Source organism: Manis pentadactyla, chromosome 14, assembly GCF_030020395.1.
Source record: "Manis pentadactyla isolate mManPen7 chromosome 14, mManPen7.hap1, whole genome shotgun sequence".
In the NCBI taxonomy this organism is placed as follows: Eukaryota; Metazoa; Chordata; class Mammalia; order Pholidota; family Manidae; genus Manis; species Manis pentadactyla.
The window spans coordinates 5,613,909-5,639,614 of NC_080032.1; the positions used below are offsets into that span (position 1 = coordinate 5,613,909).

At 60.5% G+C, this 25,706-nt stretch overlaps 2 protein-coding genes across 2 annotated transcripts in view; one reads left to right on the forward strand and one right to left on the reverse strand.

Moving 5' to 3' along the window:
• GNAZ (G protein subunit alpha z) overlaps window positions 1-21,748 on the reverse strand; it is a 47,252-nt gene extending 25,504 nt beyond the window's left edge. The window contains exons 1-2 of the mRNA XM_057491596.1: window positions 21,559-21,748; window positions 501-1,685 (exon numbers count right to left, since the gene is read on the reverse strand). Coding sequence (XP_057347579.1) covers window positions 501-1,223 — 723 coding nt within the window. The 5' untranslated portion in view covers window positions 1,224-1,685; window positions 21,559-21,748. The remainder of the gene's footprint in view (window positions 1-500; window positions 1,686-21,558) is intronic.
• Window positions 1-25,706, forward strand: part of RSPH14 (radial spoke head 14 homolog) — a 70,462-nt gene that overhangs the window by 38,701 nt on the left and 6,055 nt on the right. The window lies entirely within an intron of this gene.

The window sequence follows — 25,706 nt, forward strand, 5'->3', positions numbered from 1 at the left end:
CCTCTGGTCCTGCACAGCTGCCATCCTCCCTCCTGGCCTCCAGGTCACCTCCCCACACAGCTGGTGGCAGCACAGCCTCTTGTGGCGCCCAATTCCCCCTTCCCCTCCCCAGCAAGCCTTACCTGACCCCCCGGTGGCCAATGGCCCCTTTTCTGGGATCCAAGCCACATGCTCTGGGGCCGAGGAGCAGGTCCCATTCAGCAGAGGGCTGGCCCTCCATGCCCTGGGCACATCTGGGGTGTGGTGTGCTCATGGCACCGAGGCGGGAGCTGCCTGGGCACCTGAGGCCTGCCCGCTCCAGGAGGGCAGTGCTGTCCGCAGCAGGGTGAGGGTGGCCACAGCCAAGAGAGCATCCGCACTGCTCCTAGAGAACTCGCAGGAGCCACCCTGGCCCCCCATCTCACTGCAGCGTCTCCTCCCTGCCTTGCGATACACTCCTGACCCACCTGCCCCCAGAAGCATGGTGGCAGGGGCAGCAGAAGGACAGCCAGCACACTCACCGTCTGGTTGTCCTCGTAGAGCTTCAGGTCATAGCCGCTGAGCTCCACGCAGAAGATGATGGCCGTGACACCCTCGAAGCAGTGGATCCACTTTTTGCGCTCTGACCTCTGCCCACCCACATCCACCATCTTGAAGGTGAGCTCCTTGAAGGTGAACTTGTTCTCCACGATGCCCGTGGTCATGTCCCGGGAGCGCAGGATGTCCTCGACCGTGGGGATGTAGTCAGGCGCAGCGATGCGCTCCAGGTCATTCAGGTAGTAGGCGGCGTTGTCCTCCAGGTGGTACTCGCTGGAGCGCCCAAAGCAGGCCTGCGCCCCGGGGTCGGCCCACAGCCGCCGCATGACGCCCAGCAGCTCCGGCGTGATCTCGCCCTTGCTCTCGGCTGGGCCCGTCAGCGCGAAGAGCTGCACGGCGTCGTAAGCCCGGTCGGGGTTGTGGAAGTCGATCTTGAGGGCAGCCAGGGCACGAATGATTCGGGTCAGAGAATCGATGGCGTTGTAGATGATGAGGGGCTTGTACTCCTTGCAGGCCTCCAGGTTGAAGCCGCCGCTGTGGATGATCTTCATCTGCTTGACAATGGTGCTCTTGCCCGAGTTGCTGGTGCCCAGCAGGAGCAGTTTGATCTCGCGGCGCTGCCGCTGGCTTTCTGAGCGCAGGTGGCGGTCAATTCTCCGGGACCGCCGCGCCGCCTCTTTCTCCTCTGAGCTTTGCCGACATCCCATGGTCCGGCAGCGGCGGGCCCAAACGTGGAGCGTGGGACGGAGCACCTCTCCTGCCGCCTCTGATCTGGGGATGCTGAGATGTGGGCCGGTGCGCGCAGCAGACGGAGCCCAGCTGCCCTCAAAGTGCTCAGTGCAGGCGGGGGGATGAGGCCGTGCCACACTGCAGCCCCCGCCCGAGTACCTCTTCTCCCGCTCGCATGGTGCTCGCGTGCTCTGGGAGGCGGCTGAGCCTCCCCTTTAGTGACACTCCACCTCCCAGGGCCACCACGGGGCCTGATTGGCTGCAGTCATTCCCTATCCTCCCTACGGTGGGGAGCCGTCCTCTCGTGTCCGCCTAGGCTGCTGCCGTCTGGCCGCTGGTTGCTGTGGCGATGCTGCTAAGCGCGGCTGGAGGGCCAGCCACCAGTGCCGGTGCCGTGGGGGCTCCCTGTGGCCCCCCTGCCACAGGCATCCGCCCTTCACCTGCCAACACAGAGAACAGTGTGAGCCTCCTCCCACCGCAGGCTGGGTGAGAAAGGGAGCGGCGGAAGCGGCCTGGGGAACAATGAATCAATCCCCCTCCCTTCCGTGGAGCCCCGCAGACTTCATGCCCAAACCACAGCAAAACAAGCACGTCTGGCTTGCCGCTCCCCGTCCCTCCTGGCTGGCGGTCAGCCTGAAGTCAGGTGATGGAGGGAAGAGTGTCCAGCGCTATCCAGGACCTTGGCCAGAGGGTCTTCAGAAGGGGAGAGCGCAGCTGGGGTCCTGCCACCCATCCCTGCCCAGTGGACCCGCCGACCTCACCTGCCCAGAGCTTCAGTTTCCCGGGCTGGTGGTGGTTGACTGGATGGGCAATCCCACTGGGATGCACCCCACCCCTCCCGGGGCTTTTCTCACACGCTGCAGCCTCAGGGGGGCTCAGCCTCCCCTGGTTCACGGTGGGTTTCCTGGCTGGGAAGCTGGTTGCCCCCACTCTTCCTGCCTCCTGCAGGAGCTGGGTCCCTCCTGCTCTTTCCCAGGGTGGGAGGCTCACCAGGAGGAGAGGAGGAGGCTGGCCAGGCATGGGAGCGCCGTGCGACGGCCTCACTACCGTGGGTGAGGTGGCAAGGGGCTGGGGCTGGCTGGCCGAGTCGGGGGAGCAGGGGCTGGCAGGGGAGGATGGGGGCCTGGGCGGTGGCCAGGTGTGGGGGTCAGGACCTGCCAGAGCGGGTCCACGGGCATCAGGCATCGATCCCAGGCCAGGCAGGGGCCTCAGGCCAAGTCTTCCACGTTCCCGCCCCCACTCTGATGGTCAGTAAGAATAGCTGTGCTCACACCCGGGGCAGGGCCTCAGTGCCCCACACTCCCCTGCCACCTGTTGACCCATAATGCCTGTGGGCAGCTGCCCTCCCAACCAGTGCAGCTCCAAAGCTTAGGCTCTGCCCAGGGCCCCCATACCATCTACACACACCTCTTGTCTCCCGCCTCTGACCTGTTCTACCTGGCTGCCCCCGCACAGCCTCCCCATTCTGCCGCGGCCAGTGTTTATTCCTCTAACATTTCCACTTCCCCTATGGCAGGCCCCAGATAGGAAGTACCTGAGGCCAAAAGACCCCAAAGCCAATGGCATTGTCCTGTCTCCCCACCAGTCCATTTTTCTAGCTGGCCTCCCTGCCTGCTAGTCCCAGGAGTGCTTGGAAGTGGCCCCCGTGCCCCATTCTCTCCCTGGGCCACCTGCTCTTGCAGCCAGGGCACCGTAGGCACCTCTCACTGCCTCTCTCCCTTGGTGGAACCCCCATGTACCCCCAGTGCTCTCAGGGCCATGATCCTCATCCCAGCTGCGTGGCCTGGGGACGTGACTTGATGCCTCAGAGCCCACCCCTCATCTGTCATGAGTGTCTGCGGAAAGTAAAGCATCTCCTGCAAGGCCTGGTACCAGCCAGCGGCAGCCAGCACCCCACCGTCCCCTTCACCACAAGCACCCCGGGCTCCTTGGTTCTGCCTCCTCAGGACCAAGCACCGTGCTGCTCGTGCGGCCTCCCCACCAGGCCCGGAGCAGCGCCATGCAGAGAGGGAGGGAGGGAAAGAATCAGGCTGAGGAACTTCTGCGCCTCGCCGACCCGTAGTCCGGGGATGAGGGCTGCACTAGGACATACCCTGGAAATCACTGCTGAGAAGGGCGGTGAGTGAAGGACCAGGTGGGTCAGCACAGTCCCGAAAAGGAGGGAAATTCTGCTCAGAGCGAAATCCCTGAGATGACCCTGGGCCCCGGGCAAGGGCGGGGAGTGGGGTGTGCTCATGGGGCACATGCTACAGGACAACAGGTACGTAACAGTGCAGGTGCACACGTGCTCACACACATCTATGCATGCGCCCTGTGAGCAGAGGTCTGAGAATGAGTTGGAGCAACAATGAGTTCTTGGTTGGAATTTTCTCTTGTGTTTTACATGTTCCCTAAGTTTTCTTCAATGAACTTTTGGCATAAGAAAGGTTTGTAAACAAGGATCACGGCATTCGTTAACAAGGCCCCTGTCTCAGTCCCATTTGGGACCTGCCTCTCTGTGCCTTAGAGTGTGTGCGGCAGGAACCCAGTGGTCGCTCCGGGGCTCCTGCTGATGACTGGACAGCCCTGAAGTCCTCAGCCACCCTGCTGGGATCCTGTTCCACCCCCACTGCCGCCCAGGGCCCCCCTGCCCCACATCTCTCCTGCAGGAGTGCGAATGCCCTCCTCCCTGAAGGCACTGCCCACCAGGCAGGGCTGCTCCACATTGTCATCACTTTTTCCCCAAATCTTGTGCTTTAAAATGTGAGGCATACCCAGGCCCCAAGTGGGCACTTCTCCCTCAGCTTGTCAGTGACAGAGACAAAGGTCACCCAGGAAGGCAGATTCCAGGTTCCTCCCACTGTTCATGCCACCCGAGACAGGCAGGCCCCTGGGCACTAGTCTCCATGCCTTGGGGTGCTCTGCTGTGACTCCACACTTGGAACACGGTCTTATTCAGGCAGGTGACATGGCCTAGTGTCATGCAGGCCAGTTCCCTGCTTCCTGCAAAGCTATACTTGAGCAGATGGAGATGTTGGCGGTTGTTCACAGTGCCCTGCATGTTCGCCCTGGCACATAGGTCCTTCCCAAACCCAGATCCCACTCCTTGCCTCTTGGGCCTGGGAAGCCCACTAGGCCCAGCATGGGCTGTTCTCTGGAGGGTTCGCTTCATCACCCCAGGCTGCTGCGGGTCAGGGGAGCCCCTCGCCATGCTCCTGCACCAGGACTTGGCCTGTTCTTCACAGGCCAGCTCACACATGGTTGCCGCACCCCCCAACAGGGCACCCTGTCCCTCCTGCTGCCTGCACCTTTCCACTGTGGTGCCCTGTCTCTGGTCTCTCCCACCAGGCTGGGGTTTTATTAAAAGCAGCAAGCACCTTCCAAAACACCATATACAAAATTTCAGTTAACATGGATCAAAGACTTACATGTAAGTCAAAACTATAAAACTCTTAGATGAAAGCATAGGCCAAAAGCTACAGGACACTGGATTTGGCAGTGATTTCTTGAATATATGACACCAAAAGCACAGACAAAATTTTCTGAAAATTAAAAAATTTTGTGCATCAAAAGACAATGTCAACAGGTAAAAAGGCACCCCACAGAATGGGAGAAAATACTTGCAAATCACATGTCTGATAAGGGATTAGTATCTAGAATACATAGAGAACTCCTAAAGCTCAACAACAAAAAAAAAACCAAACAACCTGATTCAAAACTGGGCAAGTGACTTCAATGGACATTTCTAGAAAGAAGATACATGAATGGCTAATAAGCGCATGAAAAGATGGTCAACATTACTCATCATTAGAGCAATGCAAATCAAAACTACAGTAAGATACCACCTCACACCTATATTAAAACAAAACAGAACAGAAAATAATGAGTGTTGGCGAGGATGTGGAGAAACTGGAACCCCTGTGTGTCGCTGGTGGGGATATAATACACTGTCCGTGCAACTGCTATGGAAAATAGCATGGCAGTTCCTCAGAAAGTTAAAAATAGAACTACCAGCAATTCTACTTCTGGATATATATACTCAAAAGAACTGGAATCAGGGTCTTGAAGAGGCTTTTGAACACCTGTGTTACAGCAGTGCTAGTCACAGCTAAGCAGCAGAAGGCAATTAACAGTGAATTGCCTGTTAATTCACCGCTAAGCAAACGGTGATAGATACACACAAGGGAATATTATCCAGCCCTAAAAAGGGAATCCTGACACAGGTTATAGCATGGATGAACCTTGAGGATGTTATGCTAAGTGAAAAATGCCAATCATTAAAGGATGAATGTTATATGATTCTATGTGTATGAGGTCCCCAGAGTCATCAAGTTCACAGAGACACAGAAGAGAATGGTTGTTATCAGGGGCTGGAAGAAGGGAGTTAGTGTTCAGTGGAGATGGTGCTGCAGTTGTGGAAGATGAAAAGTTCTGGAGATGGATGGTGGTGATGGCTAAATGGTCAAAATGGTCAGCTTAATGTGATGTGTATTTTACCACCCTAAAGAACTCATCCAGGGAGGCCACATAGCGTAAGGCAAAGAGGAAGGCCCAGGCCCGGTCCTGGCTCCCCCACCAGTGGAGAGCCACTCTGGCCTGCACGGGCCATCCTGGGGCCTGGACGCCTGCCCTAGTGGCCCCCAACCCAGTGCCGATGCTCATGGGGGGGGGGGGGCAGGGTGACTCTCACCCACCCAGCCTTTGGTCTGAAGCTGCCCTGTCCTTGTTCCTTGTGCTTTGTGACGAACGTGCTCCATGACCCCAAGGCTGAGGGCTGGGCTTCTGAGAACCAGGGGAGCAGGATGGGGGTGGCAGGTGGGCAGTCTGGGGCTGGCCATGCGGTCCGTGACCAGTGCAGCCAGAGCACTGCCGGAGTGGAGGGGAAACGTGGCTGGGTGGTGAGCATGTGCGTCAGGCCAAGTCTGGGAGCCGTTTGCCATCAGTGCAGGACAGCACCAAGTCACACACACAAGGTGTTAAGAGGTACCCTCTTAGGTCACCAGAAGCAAACATGCAGAAAGTCTCACACAGAATTCTCCCTGCAGCTCTGTGGGGCTGTCCATAGATGCAGGAAGGAGGCCTGAGGGGCAGTCAAGGCTGAGGTCTGAAGGGGACCTCAGGACAGTCCCACCCACTCTGAGGCTGGGCTTCTCTGCCTTCCCTGGAGGCTCCTGTCACCTCCCGCCTCTCTCTCTAATTGGGCTTTATTGGACTTCCCGGTCCAGAGGCAGAGGGCCAGTGGCCAGATAACCACATTGTTCCCTGGGCTAGTAACTGCTCACAGGCCCTCACAGCCTGACACCCAGGATCCCACCCCACCCCCACAGCACTGCTGGGTCTGTCTGGGTGTCACTGGGGAGTGGGTGAGGGAAAGTGTCCCCAGGCAGAGGACGACCATGTGCTCCTGCGGGGGAAAGGACAAACCACAGTGTGCCTGGGAACTGACAGAAGGTCAGGGCCGCCCCGTGCCAGTGCACGCTGCAGCCATGTGGTGTCCATTGTGCACACGTGCGTCTGGCTGCGTGCACACAGGTCAGTGTATGTGTCTCTTTGCAGGACTGCTGGCCTAGGTATGTGCCTGTGGGTGCAGGTATGTGGGGGCATGTGCATGCACACGCATGTCTGTGTGTGGCCATATGTGGTGTGCACGTAGAGAGGAGGTCTGGGCTGTGGTGTGCAGCTGGCTGAGGCCAGTGAGAGGCTGAGGGGAGGAGTCGGGGGCTCTGCCACCCAGCGTGTTGCTTACTGGTCAGGGGCTTTGGGCCTGGCTCCTGGGGTGGGTGGCACTGCTGACAGAGCAGATGAAGCCGGAGCCCAAGTTTAGGCAGCGGGGAGGGTGGGGTCAGACCAAAGGCAGCCAATAAATGTGGTGAGGGAAGGCACAGAGCTCCACACCAGGAGGGTATGGGGTGCTGGGGGTGAGGGCTACAGGTCTGCAAAGGTGGGCACAATTGGCCTCCCGACAGGTGACGGGTGAGGGGTTAAAGTGAGAAGGTGGTGAGGGAAGAGGAGGGCCAGTACAAAGGCCCTGTGGTAGGGACGTGCCTCTGGCCTGTCTGAGGGGCAGGAAGGAGGCCAGGTGGCTGCCGCTGAGGTGAAGGGCTGGCAACAGGAGGTCACAGTAAGAGCTCTGAGTTGGGAGCCAGCCAGGGTCCAAGGGAGGAGTGCGTCATCTGCCCTGGGTGTGCCCAGTGTCCCCAGACCAGAGAGGCTCCTGCATGCAGCTGTCCAGGTGACAGGGCATCGGTGTGGGTGAGGACCGTGGGGCAGTGCCTGGTGCTGGAGCGGTGGCTGGGGCTCAGGGCACTCAGGGCTGGCCAGCAGGCAGGGAGGGGGCCCTTCTCAAAGAGGGGACACTGGAGAAGCAGCAGGTGTGCTCACGGCTCTTGACAAGCTCCATTACAGCCCCTCACAGGCCTCCCTGAATTCCTGGGTACCGGAGGCTGCCAGGGCACAGCCCAAACCCAGAGCCCGCTCCGGACCCCTGGCTGAAAGCAGTTCCACTTCCTGCAGCCTCAGGCACAGATACTTGAGCACGTGCAAGGAAGGCCCTCCCTCCACCCCCCTGCCCCCTGGGCTCCCAGCCCTGGTCCTTGTTCAGCCCTGGCAGGCCCAGCCTCCCCTCATGTCATACTGCCCCTTCCCCCAGGAATGACCCTCTCAAGCCTCTATTCAAGTCAGATATTGGGTGACAGCTCTGAGCCTGGGAGGGCACACAGTAGTGGAATACTGCGCTGCCACCTCTCGGGCCTCTGCATGCTCGGGTGCTCTTCACCCTGGATGCCTACAACGCCAGCCACAGCTCCGACGGGCATGCCCCCACACCTGGCACAGAGGTACCCCTGCCCCTGACCTCTCTAACAGCTCCTCCTTGGCCCTCCCTCCACAGGGAAAGGGAGCCCAGGGTCAAGGTCCCCTGAGGTGTCACTACCCAAGCTGGGCTAAGCTGGAGGGTCTCCAAGGAGAGAAGGCAGTTTATCAGCTTACTGGGCTGGAGAAGGTTTGGACCTGACGGGCTCCCCGTCACCAGGCCCGCTTCCTCGGAGGGAAGCAGAGATGACAGGCCAAAGCCCTCACTCGCCAGACCCCCTTCCTGCTCCACAGTGAGCCCTATGCTGCCAGGAAAGGATGAGTTGGGGACGGGCAAGACCCACCCTCAGGGAAGTAGTTTGGTCCTGGTGAGAGAGCTGCACCTAGAATGAATGGCTGGAGAGGCCACTCAGACGTTCTCCTGTGCGGGGAGGGGTTGGGACCCCAGAGGCTGAGGGCAGCCCCGCACACAGGACCAGCAAGTCAGAGTGACCCCTGCCCCCAGTGCACTGACAGGCCCCCGTCTTCCTGCAGATGCGACCCTCGCCCCCAGCCTGAGGCCCTGGCTGGGAAGTGCCCAGCCACAGCGTGAGGATCGGCAGGATCGAGCTCCTGCCCCTCCACGAGAGCTGCCTGCCCCTCGCCCCCAGAGGGGTCCGGGCCTCAGCCTGCCCCGGCGGTGCTGTGACTCAGCACTGCTCTGTCCTGCACCCACACCCGGCCATGGCCTGTCCACCTGCCAGGGGAGGCGTGACCCCAGGCTCTTCATCACGTGAAGGACCGTCCTGCCGAGGCCCAGTAGGCCCACGCCTCTGGGTTTGCAGGGCATGGTGGGAGGAGGTGTGTGCTGGGCCACCCGGGCATGCTGGGGTCTACAGGCCCCTGCTGCTGGCCTCAGGACCCCGATGGCTTGCAGGTCAGAAAGGGCTCCCAGGCCTAAATCTATGCCTGTTGTTTCCATCTTCTAAAGAGCAGGCCCCTCTCCCCACCCTCTGGAGCTGCCCTGCGTCAGCTCCCACCAGGGCTCTATTTTAGAAACCGAAGGTCCAGAAAAGCCTCTGCCTGTGGCAGTCACTGATTATCAGTCTTCCTCCCTTTAATAAGGCAACATTTCCCACTGCCCTTTCACGCCTGGCATGCTGAAGCCAGCTTTCTACTTTTGGTTGACATTTTTGCACGCTCCTTCCTGCATGACTGTTGTGGCCCGGTTCCCTGTCGGCACCCTTCATCAGGTCTTCCCAGAGCCCAGCCTGGACCCACAGGGGACTTCTCAGTGGCAGTGGGTCCTCTGCAGTCTCTGATAAGCCCATGTTCTTGCCTGCCTGCTTCTTCTGCGGTTCTAACTTCCTTCCCCTTCGACTCCCGCCTCTTCCCCGCCCGAGCCTCAGCCCCAGCACGGGGCGTCTCACCTCTCCAGGGCTCAGCAGTCCCTGTACTGGGCTGGCGGGGCCTACCGCGGTGTTTCCAGCCTGCTGTGTGTGCGCTGCCCTAATCGCCTGGTCACGGCCCAGGGCCTGCAGACTCTCCATGGGGCTGTTTCCCCACGTTCTCGGGCCCTCGGGGATGGCTGGGGGCTGGGCATGGTGGGGTCAGGGTGAGGGCCTGGCTGCACTCTCTGCGTCTACGAGATGCCTCCTTGGGGCGCAGGGGCCACCAGGAACGAGGAAGCCTGAAGGGACAGCCTGTGCCTCCATCCCGCTGGGCCCCCGCCTGCCCTTGTGCACACATTATCTCCCATCATCCTCACAGTGCACTAGGGAGACGGGCAAGACCTGACAGATGCAGAAACTGAGGTCAAGGAGGGGCGGCTTCCTCAGGGCTGCCCAGCTGGGCACCCGCAGGGCTCAGCATTCACCAGGCCTGTGGACCCCATGCAGTGGCCCAGCACAACCTGGTCACCACCTGTAATTTACTCAGCATTCTTCTTTAAATTTACTTGTGTTTTTTACTTAAGCAGGCAAACTTTAAGAATGGCTTCACCTTCCCACTTTAAGTGGAAAGCTGGAGCCACTCACCACACAGCGTAACCCCAGTAGGAGCTAGTGTAAAGGAGACGCTGCTGCTGGCTGGCGTTGCCTGCGGAAGGGCGGGGCGCTCGCTGCTGGGTAACAACAGGGGCGTGAGAGCCACACTGGCACCAAGCTGGGATTTTCGCCCTGAAGGAAAAGGATTGGAAGAGAAATAAAAAAGGGTTATCTTCCCCGCTGGAGGGTCGGTGCTGCTCACAGTGGTGGCCTCAAGCCGCCCGGCCTGGTGGACACAGACTGGGCGCACAGGGGCTGGGTGCCCCCAGGCTCTGCTGTCGGCACTGCACCCTTGTTGCTCAGGCCAGGGGCCACCTCTCGTCTTGGGAAAGTGCACCACTCCGCCCCGTGGTCTCCCCTCCTCCGCTCAGGCCCACCTGCCTGCTCATCAGCCGTCCCCCACCACCTCCCTGTCACTAAATAAACCAGCATGAGATGCGGCAGGCGCGTGCCCTCCACCCAGGATGGGAACAGGCAGCCAGCCAACCACAGGCTCCATACGATCAGCACTGTGTCCTCTGGGACTGGAGCACACATGTGTGCAGCCTCTGCTCTGGGCTTGGGGTACTGGGCAGGGGACAAGCTGAGTGCGCACCAAGGAGCGTGTATCCTGGTTGGGGAGACTGTGAGCAGACAGGTCCGCAAGGCCACTTCTGATAAGGAGCAGCGCTGTGGAGAACAGGGAGCAAAGGCGTGGTGAGATGACTAGACGTCTGGGGCGAAGCCCAGAGAGGTGACACTGGAGGGGACAGGGCAGGAGTACGTGGGGCGGGGACACCTGAGCGGGACACTGTCCCAAGGGCTCGGCTGGGCCGGCTCAGAGGCACAGCCACCCCGGGCATCCCTCCGCAGTTCCCCAGGGGGCAGCCCAGTGATGGCTGCCCTGGCAGACGCCCCCAGGGGCTGGAATTCAGAAACTGCTCCCTAACCAACCCCCTTCCTCCCATGGAAGTGCCCCAGGAAGTGAGGCTGTCCATGCCACGGGGCCTGGCCAAAGACACGGGTGGCAGAATATCCAGCTCAGCCATACCAAATGCTTTGGGTTTTGATACAACCCATATTTTTGTACTGAAAAGCAGTATCTTACCAAGGAGACAAAACCCCTGCTTGCCTTGATGTCAGTCACAGTGGGTGGGGAACAGGGACAGGCCACCCTCCCAGGAGCCAGGATGGGGAAAGCCAGCCTCCATAATCCACCCCTATCTTCCTGAGAACCTTCCCAGAACCCAGGTCCCCACCTCCCCAGCTGTATCTCCCACCTCCCACACTCACAGTGCCCTGCCTGGCCCAGCGGGCTAAGAACATCCCTGCTGGAGGCCGGCTGAGGGCCTCCCTCACTGTGAGGGTCCTTTGACCTCTGCAGCACCAGTGGCCCCGTGGAGCCCTGGGGACTAGATCTAGACTTGCCACCTGGTCCTGTGTGACCTTGAGCGGAGTGCTGTGCGCCACTGGCTCAACAGTGGGACTGGACTTGAGCCCAGGAAGAGTCTGGCAGGGATGGCCGGGGCCAGCCCTTCCTTGGCTCTGGGCACTGGTCTGCAGGTGCCTGTCCTGACCACGCCTGCTGTGCCCTGGGGTTGGTCTGGCCCCTTACTCGAGGCCCGCCTTACCCCCCACCCCCCGGCCACCAGCTCTGCTTCCCTCTGAACAGGTGCTCTGAAAAGATGTGCTAAGCAGATGGACGGGTGGATGGATGAACACCAAAAACTATCAGTGCACAGCTTCCAACCTTCCCTGCACCCCCTTCCGAGTGTGTCACCTCACATGACCTCACCCAGGGCCCGCGCTGGAGGGTCAACTGTGGTCCACACCAGGCCTCCACTGACCGTAACCCACTCCCGAGCCCCTGACACTGATGGGACTCTGGGACCCCTCTGCCTGTGCCTTCTCCTCCCCCAAATGCCCTGGGCACCTCCCCAAGCTTCAGGCTAAGCCGCAGGGGCCCCAAACTCAGCTCAGCAAAGAGTGCTTTGGCCACCCCTGCCCCCAGCGGCTCCTGGGCCCTCCAGCTGCCTCCCCACCCCTTTCTCCCTCCCTGCCCCTCCTACCCCCTGCGGCTGCTTTCTGGTGTTTCCCACCTGGAAGGTCTCCCACCTACAAGGTTATTCCTTGTTGCTTCCTGGCCCTCCCCCACAGCCTGCTAAACTCACAAAGGTCTGCAGGCTGCAGGGTCTGAGTGTCCAGGCCAGCGTGGCTGAAGAGAGCTGCAGATGCCTGGGCCACCCTAGGTCTGAAGGTGGGACTGGGATGTGCATGTTGTCCAGCATCTTGGGTCCTTCTGAGGCCAGAGGCCTGGGTCCCCGCACTGGCAGCTACTCCAAGCCATTCTCACAGCTGGCACCAGTCCTCCTGCCCACAGTGGGTCGCGCCCATCAGCAAGGCACAGCCGTCTCTGACCCTGTCTTGGTGGGGGTCTCAAGAAGCTGAGCCTAGATGGGATTCTTGGGCACATGACCATTGAGGGAGCAAGTTCAGGAGAGAAGGATGGAGAGCACGGGGCCGGGGAGGGAGCCAGGGACCTGCTTTCAGTGGCCTTTTCACTGCAGCCTGATCCCCTGGGGAACTCTGGAGTGTGTCCCAGCTTGAGGGCAGGGGCAAGGCATCCCCAGCCTTCCAGAAAGGGGCGCCTCAAGGGCCTGGGGCAGTTCTCATGGAAGGGGTGCAGCTGGGTCTGTGAGCTCAAGGTGATGCTGCAGCAGGGGGGATGGAACGCCGGCAGGAAAGGGCATCTGGGCACAGGGGTGTCCACCGCATGCCCAGCCCACCACCCCTCCACCTTTCTAACAGAGCCTGGGACCTCAGGGCTGGGCCTGGGTGGCCTGGGGGAGCCCTCTGTCCAGAATCTGACCACTTACCTGCCCCCCCCACCCCTCATCTGGATTGATACAGCAACCCTGACCACCAGCCTCCCTGGTCTCTCCTGGCACCGGCACTAGTGCTGCCCACAGCAGCCGGGGAATCCTTATGAAAGTATAAAGCAGAGCGCCGCTCTTGTCCTCAAAACCTTCCCGCAGCTCGCCGTTCAGAGTCCAAGCCCGCCCAGGGTCCCCGGCTCTCTGACTCTCAGCCTGCAGAGCTGGCCGTCACGCTGTCCCCAGACACCACACTGTGGTCTCCCCTCTCAGGGTCTTCGCACTGAATGTCCCCTCAGCCGGGAGCCACTCCATCCTCGCCTCCAAGGACTCAGAGGTCTCCTACTGGGGAGACACCCCTCGTCCTACTTAGGACTGCCCACGCGTCTCACCGCCGTCACTGCCTACTGCGCTGCCTAACTCGCCTTACCGGGCGGACCGCCTCATCAGGCTTACAGAACGCCAGATCCACGGGCAGGGGCTGCCGGCTGTTTGTCACTGAGGTGTCCCACGGGACAAGAAGATTCTGGCAGGAAGCAGGTGCTGATAAACCCATCCCAGCCCTTCCCACTCTACTGAATGAGGGAGGGGCCGACCCGACACAGGGGGGGGTGGCCCCCAGTGGCCATGGTAGGCGTGCGTCACCTCCTGCCTGGCTGGGGCTGACCCTGACACTGCCCTGCCTCTGAGCCCCAGCCCACGACACACTGTCATCTGCTAAGCCTGTCAGGGCTGGGCTTCCGTTGGCTGCTACTGAAAGCATGGCCCCTCAAGGGCCCTGGCCCTCCCACCCCAGCCTCCTCGTGCCAGCGACCAGGACAGCTCCTGCGGTTCCGCCTGCCCAGTGCCTGGGCTTGCAGCGCAGCCCTGGGCCCCAGTCCTCAGCAGCCACACCTCCCTCAGTCCCCGCCCACTCCACCGAGGTCCTTCATCCTTGCCCCGCCCAGAGCCTCTTTGGAGGCTGGAGATGGAAGTGGCGAGGGCCGGCCAGCTGAGGAGTGCAGGGAAGGTACGCCGCCGTGGCCACGGGGCTCCCTGGCAGGGGTGGGTGGTGTTAGGGACACCAGGCAGCCCTGTCAGTGTGCCCACCCTCCTCCCTGCCACTGGGCAGGGGCAGGGCTGGGGATGTGCGTGCGTGCAGGGTGCTATCATAGAGGAAATCAATGCCTGGCACTGGCCCAGTGTTTAAGGGAAATGAATAGATTTTGGCCGAGGACAAAGAGAGTTTGATTAATCAGAAATTGGATAATGGAGGCAACACTCTAATTATTTTTCTTCCCAGCATTTTATCGAGAAATATGTTTGCACAGCATATCAGAGGTAACGGAGAGGGTGAGGGGGGACAACCACACTGGAAGAAAGCCCAGCTTGGGGGCAGGGCCATGGTACCCACATGTGCCAACAGGGGCTGATGGCAGGTCCTGATGGTCACTCCATGGGGCCACAGGAAGCAAAAGGGGGCAGGTGGGGCAGCTGGGGTCACAGAGGATGTGCCAAGCAGGGGTGGGCAGGGGAGGAGTCTGGTGCCAGGCCCAGGCCCTCAGTCAGCACAGAGGTGGACACCTCAGAGAAATGCCCCTCCTGTGGAGACTGTTCTTTCCCTGGCCCAGCTACCTCCATGCCACCCTGCCCTGCCCACAGCCATGCTGGCACAGTGGGACACTCAGCTCAGGTCACTGGGACCTGCAGCAGCCAGGGTGAAGCTGTAGCTGTCAAGTCCTCCAACTCTCAGTCAAGGAGGGTCTTCGAGGCCCCTCTCGGCAGCTTGGAGCGTTTTCCCATCTTTACCTCTGGTGAAACCTGGTGAGCTGAGGTCATTCAGGACCACTGGGTCCTGGAAGGACCAGGGCCTGAAACTCACACACCACAACCCTTCCTGGTTGCCTGCCCCTCCTCCTGCTCTGCCCCCACTCCAGCATCACCATTTCTGTGGTCATGTGGTCTGTCAATTCCAGGCTGGCTTCTCAGGGATCCTGGCCAGAGCAGGGCTCAGCACATGGCCCATTCACTTCCTCATTCATTCATTCAGAGGCTGCTGTGGGATGAGACATTCAGCAACGACCCGAGCTGCCCATTAGGCTGAGGGTGCCGGCCATATAGAGAGGTGCAGGGTGAGCTGAAGCTGCTAGGCCAGCATGAGGGAGTGGCAGCGGGGCTCAGCCAGTCCCTGGCAAGCAAGTCTAAATCCCGCCCTCCTGTACCCACGGCAGACATCACTCACTGACCGTTAGCTGCATGCCCTCTGAGCCACACACAGCCTCAGAATCCTCCTCAACGCTGTGCTTTTAGGCAGCCACTCCAGAGCTGGTACCAGAAATGAAAACTATGTGTACCCCTGACCCAGCCCAATTCAAAATGAGGACACCAAGGCCCAGAGAACGAAGAGCATTCACCAGAGTCAGCGTCACAGGCATAGCCGCAACCAGAAGCAGGCCTCCCAACTTCCCGCGCCAGGCCATTTCCCCTGTACCGAGCCGGCCTGCTGAGCTGACCTCAGGGCACAGGAGCTGCCTGGAAGGGCCACTCAGGCCTCCCGTGGTCACCATGAGCACCACGTTCCTTTCCCACCACCAGGATGTCGTCTTGCCCTCTTGGGATGGTTTCCCATGGACACGCTTCTGTACGTCATGGCTACAGATCCCCCACATCCCCCCAAGGCCTCCCCGAGTCCCACTGCATCATTGAGGGCAGGGCCTGGGACTCTGCTGGCTGCGTGAGAAGCTGGACAGCTTGCCTGCCTCTGGCTTGGGAATGAACCATCTGGGCCTGACAGGTGCCCAGCCAGTGGTGTTCACCTGTGGGTGGCCACTTTGTCGGCCAAACCTAAGGCCCAAAGGCACACCTCTTGGGACCCAAAGGCACAATGCCCTGGAGCAGAGGGCGGAGCGGGCACAGCGGTTCTTCAGTGTGAGCACAGCAGCTACCAGGAAGCCCAGCCCTCTGGGTGAAGGTGGCTAACAGGTCACAGTAGGCCTGTCTTCCTGCCGATATTTATTCTTCCTGCAACAGCCATTTTCTGAGTCCCTACCATGGGCCCAGCTGGGCTCTGGGCACTGGATTCTCAGAGGTGGACAGCAGAAAGGTCATGACCTCATAGCTCGTACTCAGATCCAGGAGACTGTAAACAAACGCAAGTATATAGAGCAGGTAGTGGGTGGGTTACAGTGTGGTGAGTGCCAAGGGGAGAAAACGGAAGGCAGGAAGGGGTACAGGATATGCGTGTATGGAGACACCGGTGCTGTTCTAGACGGAGGGCCCAGAAGGGCTGGAGGCCTGGACACGCATGGTGTGTGTGGACCCCGCCTGAGAGCCACTGGTGAGAAGCAAGCAGGTGCGAGGTGCAGGCTGGTCTGTCCAGTGAAAAGGACGCAAGCCACCAGCCCTGTCAGAGCCAGGCATGCGCCGAAGAGCTGCCATGCCAGCCATTGGCACAGCAAGCCCAGCCAGCCCTCCGTCAGCCCTCCCGGTGACCACCTGGGCAGTGGAGGCGGCCTGCCCTGGGCTGCCAACAGCAAGCCTGCAGGGTTCCTTGGCACCCTCCCTGGGGCCTACTCCCTCACCCACTCAGGAGAGCCACCCCATCTCTCTGGGTCTCAGTGCTCTTAATTTTGAGGATAAAACTGAGCAAAAACTGGCCCCTTCCTGGCGAACCGGTAGTAGGATAACTAAGTGAGCTGTCTAGGAAGGCCCTTGCCTGCTGTGATCCAGGGCAGATGCTGCCACCCTCCTTACCAACGCCGTGTCTGCGCTCTGGGAGACATGTGCATGTGGAGACCTTCTCCTCCACCCCAACACCACGACCTTGACCTCCATGACTCCCAGGGGCACAGGGCCTTCCTGAGGGGGTCAGGGCTCAGGCCACCCCACGCAGGGAGCCCCATCCAGACAGCTCTCCATCGGAGTCAGCAGAGGGCACCCAAAGGGGCGGGGTCTCTTTCTGAAAGGTGTGCTCTGACCACTGCCCACTTGGCCGGGAGAGCGGCGGGACAAGCCCTCGCGGACAGGGCTCGGCGTGTGTTTCTGGTTAGAGGCTGCTGGAAGAAACGCCAGGCTGCCACTGTTTGTAAGGCCCCTCCCTGCACTGTGATTTTTAACAGTCTTGCTTCTTAGCACTTTTTGATGGATTCTCCAGGGACGTCTCAAAAAGAGTTATACCTTAATTTAGAAGCAAATAACTCAAAACTCTGTGATGTAGCAGGTTCCTTTGGAAAAGAGATGAACTTAAGGAAGCCATTGTTGTGTGAAGCTGCCTGCCACGTTCGCTCAGGTCCTGCCAACAGGAGAGCCCAGCCCTCAACCATCCAGCTGTGCCTCCTGCCTGAGGCTGCTTGTGGCCAGTGGACAGAAGGGGCAGAAGCCGCACTCACAGGAGGCCAGGGTGAGGCTTGCAGGCTAGCTCTGACTGACCCCAGAGGCCCTAAGTGCCAAGCAGAGCCCACCTGCTCAACTGCCAAAGGGAGGCAGATGAGGAGAGTGGGCGGCAGGCATGTAGCACCGTGCCCACTGCCAGCACAACCAGGCTTCACGGGCAAGCACAGGGGCAGGCCGGCAGGGCCCAGGCCTGGCTAATGCTCTGCTTTCGTCATCTTGAAATGCTTAATAATTTTTAACAAGGGCCACACAAATCATGCAGCTGGTCCTGCCCCTGCTGCCTAGCCCCCAAGCCCCATGCCCACTAGTGTCTGCTGCAGGAGCCGCCCTCCTGGAAGCCCCTTGCCCTCACCTCCATCCTCCTGCATCTCTTCTCTGGGTGCTCCCCCCCAGCTCACGCTCTGAGAGGTGAAGGCCCTGCGGCCTGGCCTGGTCACTCTGAACCCGCCTACCCTTGATCCCTGAGTGGCCCCACATACAGGCTGCCGAGGACTCCAGGGTTCTACCTTCAGCCTTGCTCTCTCTCTGACATCACATGTGCTTACATCCACGAGCGTCTAACCCAAGTCACTTTTCCCAAATGAGGTGTCTTCCTTCTCAGCTAACGCCGACTCCATCCTTCCAGGGCTGTCCTTGCCTGTTCCCATCAGCAGGTCCTCCTTGAAATAAACCCACCATCTGACCACTTCTCATTATCTGCTGCTCTCACCCACCGCGTCAGCAGCCTGCTCACCCTGAAGCTGTAAGGGGCCCTAACAGCCTCTGGTCGTGCCCCATGCCAGCCAGCCAGGCAGGTCTTTTAACAGTGCACATAGCCCAAGTCTCTCCTTTGCCACAAACCCGCTCAGAGCTGCCTGACTCCCTGGAGCCCGCGGAGCCCCACGGGACCTGCTCTGAGACCTCCTCACCTCTCCGGGGCTCCAGCTGCCCAGCCTTCTGGTAGGGCCTCCAGGAGCCGCCCTGGGTCAGCCTCAGTGCCTCTGCACCTGCCATCCCCTCCTCTGGTGCTCTTCCCAGTCAGTCAGAACCCGCCCATCACTTCTCCATGGCATGATGCCAACGGCCCCTCCACACAGACCCCCTGCCCCTTCTGCTTTAGTTCTCTTCATGGCACCCACCCTCCCTGGCTTCCAGCTGCACCAGGTGCTGTGAGCCTCTTCCGGGGTGATGTGAGTGCCCTGAGGGTGGATGCTGTCTGTCCTGCTCCCTGCCATACCCCTGTGGCTGGCAGAGTGCCTAGTGCTTGGAGGCCACTGGCAAGCATTAGTCCAAGGAAGAAATGAATGAGTGCCCTGTGTGAGGTTGTGTCCTCATGCTCCGAACGGAGGCCTGTCTCTTCCCATGTGCTCCAGGAGCCACCAGATGGTCCCTTCACTGCCATGAAACACCTCCCCTGCCAGTGTGGACATGTGGAGGGGGCCTGGGTGCTGAGGAGGGCCCGTGGGGGTCCGTGTGGGCTCTGGGCGGGGCACTGTTGGCTCTGTGTACAGATGAGCACAAGGAGGCTCTGGGAGGATGGGGTGGGCCAGGGGGTGGTGGGGCCACAGTCAGGGCCCAATCCAGGTTTCTGGATGTCTCTACAGAGCTGCATAAGCTGCTAGGCTTTGGGCTGGTCCTCAGTGCCACCCCGGTGCCTCTGTTTCCCTTCGGCCTTCTTCCTGCCGACCTCAGCACCCCAGGCCTGCCCCTGGGGGCGTGGCCTCCCCAGCTGTCCTTCCTGGGGGCTTCAGAGAGTGGTGCTGATGTGCCTCCCCCAGAGTTCCTGCGGCCCAGCTGTGGTCTGCAGCAGCATGAACACCCGGTAGCCGCACAGCATTTTAGGTGTTCTGAGAGCTAGCTTGGGACAGTACAGGGTGGCCCGGTGGTGAGGAAGGAAGGTCGAGGGGAGGAAGGCGCGGTCCACACTGTCACTGCAGTACACCTGGGACAACCATGAGGCTAGGCGGAGGCCGCTGAGGCCAGCCTTCCCCGCCACTTGGCCTTCCATCTCACTGGCCTCTTTTCATGGGCCTTAGGCAGCCAAGTTCACCTGGTCACCCAGAAGTTCCTGGAATTGCCCTGGAAGCTCCTGAGGTCTGGACCAAGGCACTTTCCTCCTGGGACTCTGGGAAACAGAAGAGCTGAGAAGCTGGTGACAGAGGGAGGAAATCATTCAGTGGCCCAAATCTAGAGTCCCACGGCAGGCCTCCAGAATGCGGCCGGGTGACAGGCATCAAGTGAAGCAGCTCCACCAACTGGGCACAGACCGCACCCCCATGAGGGCAGGCAGGCAGCCCTGCCCGCTGCAGCAACCTGGGCCGCAGCCAAAAGCTGAAAGTGGGTGTGCGTTTGGGGGTGGGGCAGGGAGGGGGCGCCCTACACAGATGAGTAACAGCAGCCCCTTCAGGAGAGCAAAAACATCCCCAGGAGCTCGCAGACCCGGGCAGGACGTGACACTGGCATTCCGAGGGGTAGGGACATGTCTTATTTACCTCTTGTCCCAGAAAATCAATATCTGCTACAAGAGCACACAGAGTTTTAAACCAAATGCCAGTGTCTCATCATCCCTGGAGCATGAGGAAGGCTGAAGACACACCATTTCACCCAGGGCCTGGCCAGGCTCCTGTGCCATCAGCCCCCACATGGAGACACTCAGGCCTCCACGGTGACTGCTCACAAACACCCAGGCTTCAAAGGGACAGAGCTACCAATTAAGCATTGGCTTCTTTCCTAGCTAGGAAGGGGTCCTCCATCTGCCAGGAAGGGGGCCAGGTGGTTGGTCACCCAGTACCTTGACCCTGCCCAAGGCACAAAGTGCCTGGAAGGACAGTCCTCGGCTGCAGGCAGCCCTCCGAGGTCTCCCAAGCTCTTCCTCAGGCCCGCTCAGCTCCGGGCCACAGAGCTGCTCCCTCTTGGATGAGGAGATGCCAGAGCAGACAGGCAATGGGTCATGCCACTGCCCCAGCTTCCTCGGCACCCACCCACCCTTCCTGCCGTACCGCCTATGCTTTCCCAAGCACACCGCGCCCTTGCCAGACCCAACTGCCCGAGTGCCCTCTCTGTGTCTTGGTCTGTTCTCTGCCTGGTCTTCAATGCCCACCCCAACTGCACCTGTGTCCTTCAAGCTCCAGTTCAAATGTCACTTTGCTCACAGGCCTTCTGACCCCAGCCCAGGTCACCTCTGAGATCCCTCCTGAGGCCCCTGAACCCTCAGGGCTGTTATCTGAGCAGAGACGTTTCTCCCCCGTGGGGTGGTGAGTCAGTCCCTAGGGGGGAGTCCCAGTCCTCTCCCACCCCAGCACCAGGCTCTGGGGGAGCATTCTCTCAGTAAATATTTGTTTAATTGCATTCGGCCAAGGAGCTTCCTTCAGACAGAGCTGGAGGCAGCAGGACTTGCTCCCGGGGGCAGGGAAATCACTTGGGCAGAAAGGAGTCAGTGAGCGCCCAGCTGCCTCCCCAAGCTGGGCAAATCTTGCCTACGAGGCAGGTCCCTCCATCTGGAGACCGGGACTCGGGGGAACCCTGGTCTTCGCACTGTCTTCCCATCTTCTGCTCTCCTGTAACAGAGAACCCCAATTCTGGGCCTAGGCGGATGCCTGCCATCATCACTCAGAGACTCAGCACCGCCCTGAGGCAGAGCCCCTCGGATCTCCTGCAGGATAAGGAGCCCCAGCCGGAGGGCCTCACGTTCCTCCCCCCAAACCCCCGCCTCCTTTTAAGGGAAGAAAGCCATTGAGCAGGGCACATATCACGGTCGCAGCGGGTCGATACTCATCCCTTGCTCTAAATGCCTCCAGTGAACCTGCTCGCTGCAGGGGCGATGCCCGAGACCTGCGGAGCGGTCCGGGCGCCGGCCCAGGCCTCCGGGGCCCTCTCCTCGGTTTCAGCCAAGGCCACGCGTCTGAGCTCCCGCCGCTCGGGGTCGCCTCCTCCCCACTCCCCCCGGAGGGAGACCCCACTCAGCGCCGGTCCCGCGGGTCTCCCGATACGGCCCTGCACCAGCGGCTGCTCTGGGGCCCCGGGGCGGCATCCCCGGCCCGCAGTCGCCCCCTCCGCCGGCTCCTCTGCCTGCGGGCCCAAGGCCGCCCCTTGCCCACCTCGTCCGCATCCCCGCCCTCGCCGTCCCCCCCCCACGGTCAGGCATCCTTGTCGACGCGCCCCGGCGCCCCACGCCCGGGCGGATCCCCAGCACAAAGGCGCGGGCGGGGCCCCGGGTGGGGGTGGGGTGGACGCCCCGACCGCGCCCCCGGTCCTCCGAGGCTCAGACGCTAGCTCCGACCGCGGGTCCGCTCACTCACCTCCCGACCGCGGCTCCGTGCATCGGCCGAGCTGCTCTGGGCGGGGCGGGACGGCGAGCGCCGGCCGCGGCGCCCTCGTTTCGCACCAAGCGGGCGGAGGCGACCGCGCGGGGACGTGACCGGACCGCGGGCGGCGCACACGCTCCGGCCGGCCTGGCTCCCTCCGCCCGCTCTCCCGCGCCGCCCGCCGCCCGCCAGCGGGTCCGCCCGCCCCGCGCCGCGCCGCGCCGCCGCCGGCAGGGGGCGGAGCCGCGAGCGCAGTGTGTTGCCCGGCCAACCGCGGGCGGGGGTGCCGCGCACCCGCGGGTGACCACGCGCCGGGCGCCACCGCCCCGCCGCGAGCGCCGGCTCGCTGCACATTGGACAGGAGGGTTGACGGACATGTCTGCGGCCCAATGGCGACGGGCAGGGGCAGGGCCGCGGCTCCGCTCGCAGCTCAGTCCCGGACGCGCTGCGGGAGCTGGGGTTGCCGGCATCTGGCTGCTGCGAGGCCAGTGGGCAGACCCAGCCCGACCGCCTCTTGCAGGCCAGGAGATCCAGCTTGAGCGCGGTGGATGGCTCCGGCCTCTGCCCCTTTCCCGGCCCTAATTCGAACCCAGTGTGACTTTCTCTGAGTTCCACGACCTTGGACAACCGACTGACCTGAGCCTGTTTTGCAAAGTGGGACTAGTGGCACCTGCCTTTCCGAAATGTCGCTAGAATGTGTGAAGGGCTATGTAAGCCCGAAAGGTTTACACCAGTGAGGTTTGTGCAGCAATGGGAGGGGACACTAGTCATCTTTGCTGTTTGCACCTCCTAGGGTGTAGGGCTCTTCAAGGTCCCTGGTAATTCTGGCCACAGAAGGTTGCCTGGAACGAAGGGGACGGAGAAGGACCCAGGAACTGGGCCCATGGTAAGAGAGGCAGGAGGGAATCAGCTCCATGAAGGCCAGTTCTCCATTGGCGCTTCTGGGAGGCTCATAGAAGGCATCCAAGTCTCAGCAAAATGTACCTGATGGTACATTTCAGTTTCAGGGGAGCCCTGAAACTGCCAAGTATTGCTTTCGGTTTCAGGGGGAAGTCCATCTGTGGGCCTCAGAGCTAAGAGCCCCTCACTCCTGTGCTTAAAAGACCCAGGCCAGAAGGCCAAGACATTAATGCCATACCATCTTTCCATTGCCATAACTGAGGCTTTGTGCGTCCTAGGGCATCCCACATAGATGCAGAGGCTGCCAGCTAATACCTTGCTTATCACTTTACACACTTGTGGTCTTGTTACAGTGATCACTCCGCTTGGGTGCTAAAGCCCTGGAACTAACCACTGGCAGAGGTAGATGGGGTGGTGGCCCCGGTCTGCGGTCCGAAGGCAGGGCAGGGGTCTAGCTCTGCCAGCCAGAGGCTGTGGTATCCCAGTGTCATCCCATAACCTCTCTGGGAATGTTTACTTTGCTGTGAAATGGAGACCATTGGGCTACATACCCCCAGTGGCCCACGGGGAAGGTGCTGCTTAAACAGGAACAGGGCAGGTATTGGAGGTAAACTTAGGCCTAGACATGGCACAGTGCTTCCTGGAGAAGGACCAAAGGAAAGTGGCTAACAAATGAGGGGCTCCTCTGGATGCATGTCTTCTATACGGCAAGGCTGGGACTCTGTCTGGAGAACCACTCGGAAGCCAATGGCTATGATCCCAGGAAGACAACAGGCACAGGCCTGACCCTGGGGTGGGTCAGAGGTGAGAGGGGCTGTGGGTGACATGCAGGCCCAGTTGTATTGCTGTCACCTGTGCACTCTTGGGTGACTTATTTCACATGGCTAAGCCTCAGTTTCCTCTTCTGTCAAAAGGGGAGAGTAATACTGTCCCTAGAGGGTAATTCTTAGGAGAAATGCATGTTGGTGCATGTTTAGAGTTGGGCAAGGACAGTTTCTGCTAGGAGATCAGAGCCATACCTGAGCTGTTTGTGAGGGCAAACTTAGATACCTTGAAGTCTAGGCATGAGATCAGAGGCCAGCCCATGGCAGGGCCCAGCGGGGCTGGCAGCTGCCTCCCTCCCCTGACCCTGCTGGCCACTTCTACAGGAGAGAGTTCACCTGGTATCAACCAATGAGTTTAATCCTTCATAGAGCATTTTATGACAGTCTCCTCTGCACTGGGCACAGTTCTGGGATTAAGACAGACCTGCCCCTGTTTGCTAGACCCTTCTGTCTGCAGGGCAACAATCTGCCATGACAGCTGTCCAAGGAGGAGACCCACCAGGGCTCTGGAGGCATGCGGCAGGGGGAAGACTGGGCAGCGGGGCAGCAGGACGGGGGTGGCCTGTGACTTGGGGCAGAAGAGAAGCACGTTGCAAAGTGGGGAAGGCATTGGGTGTGAAGGAGCAGGAGGGCTGGAGGACCCCACAAGGCTGGAGGCTGGGCAGTCACACTGGACCTGTGGCCCCCACGGAGGAGGGAGGATGCTGGCCTAAGGACCAGTGGAGCACCCTAAGGTTCGCTTTTTAAATTTGAGGAGGATGGCAAGTTTTTTTCGTATTTATTCACAGCAGGCATGGCCCAGCAATGTGTGTCATCCAAACATGCAGAATCGAACAACAAAAACGTCAGCGGGTGGGCACAGAGGTCAGTGTGAGGCTGAGTTGAGCCCAGGGCCATGGGATCAGCGGTCTGCTGCATGTGTCCGGGAACGGTGTGGGGTGCCTGCAGCTGCAGAGGTGGGCTGGAGGGAGGAGTGGCGCTTGCCTCGCAGTTGGAGGAGCGGCTGGTGAGGTGGCTGGGAAACCAGCAAGTGGAGGGTCCTGGAGCCACGGGAATATCTGGAGAAGGAAGCATAGTCAGGACAGAGAAGCATCCCCACGAGCAGAGGCAGACACAGGTGGGATCCGTGTTCCGGGAGTTCGGGGTGTGGGGACCACACGAGGTTTAAGCTGGATAGCTGGGTCCCAGTGAGGTGCGGTTGGCCCAGGGCGCCAGGCACAGGTACATAGTCCCCAGGGCTGGGGCCAGTGCACCTTCTGGGGTCCTCACTTGCCAGATCAGGACCGGGAGATGATGGCTGGGGCTCTGTGATAGAAAGAGAAAAGAGGCCCTGAACTGAGCCCACCTGGCACCTCACCAACCCAGCAGGGACAGCTGGTGAAGGAGCAGCCCCTTCAGGTGGTGTCAGTCTCGACCACAGGGGGTCCGGTGTCACGAGCATCATGGCCTCTCAATTGCAGTGGAGTTTCCGGGCTCCTCAACCACTGAGCCCAGCCTGGTGCACCAGCAACCCTGGACTGGGCCCTCCCCAAACACATCTGTGCCTCACACCTTTGCCCCTCTGCCACATGAGGTCCTGCTCCTCCAGGCCTCTCTTCCTGCATCTTCCAGAGCCTCTAGGCCCTGGAATTCCTCACCTACACACGTGTCAGCTTGTGCTGTCCTGGCCAGGCCCGGTGGGCTCCCCGGCAGGTCCCCCTGCTTCCCTGCAGGGGGGAGTGGTGGCATTTCCCTAGTCTCTGAACCACTGGCAATGGGTCCCTCCTGGCTGGCCCTTCCCCGCCTGTCCTGCCAGCTGATTTTCAAGGTGTAGCGGGGTGCTGGCGTAGGTTTCTCCAGTTTGTTTCCTTGGGGTCTGTGCACTCCCCACCCCACTCCCGCCCCTTGAACATCCATTGTAGATCTAGGTTAGTTATAAATAGTCCGGCCTGCAACTCTCCTTTTAGCTGAAAGCCAAGTGAACGAGCAGAGAGGCACACCCGGCACGCGTTTTATTTTTAATCTTCTTCCTCTGTCTCAAAATGAGTCCGGGTGCTGGTGCTCAGCATTTCTAGGAGCAGAGGCCCAAGACACCCTGAGAAACAAAACCTGAGGAGCCGAGGGCCTGGTTTTGCCCTGGTCTTGTGTGTGACTTTGGGCACTTGAGTTGCCTCTCTGGTCCCCAGTTTCCTACCAAGAGGGAGAGCAGTTGGAGGTGATCACCTCCAGCACTTTGACTTTCTGACTTCAGTTCCCTCCCCGCCTGTGCTGTCCTGCTGCTCCAGCAGCCACTCCTTTCCCTGGGGATTCCCTGGGAAGCTCAGAGGCAGCTGCAGGTAAGGCCACATCAAGCCCCGATTTGACCATGCTCCAGTTCCTCATCCGCAGGACTTTGCTTAAGTGCCCTCTACCCAGGCAGCTTCTCCTCCCTCCAGACAG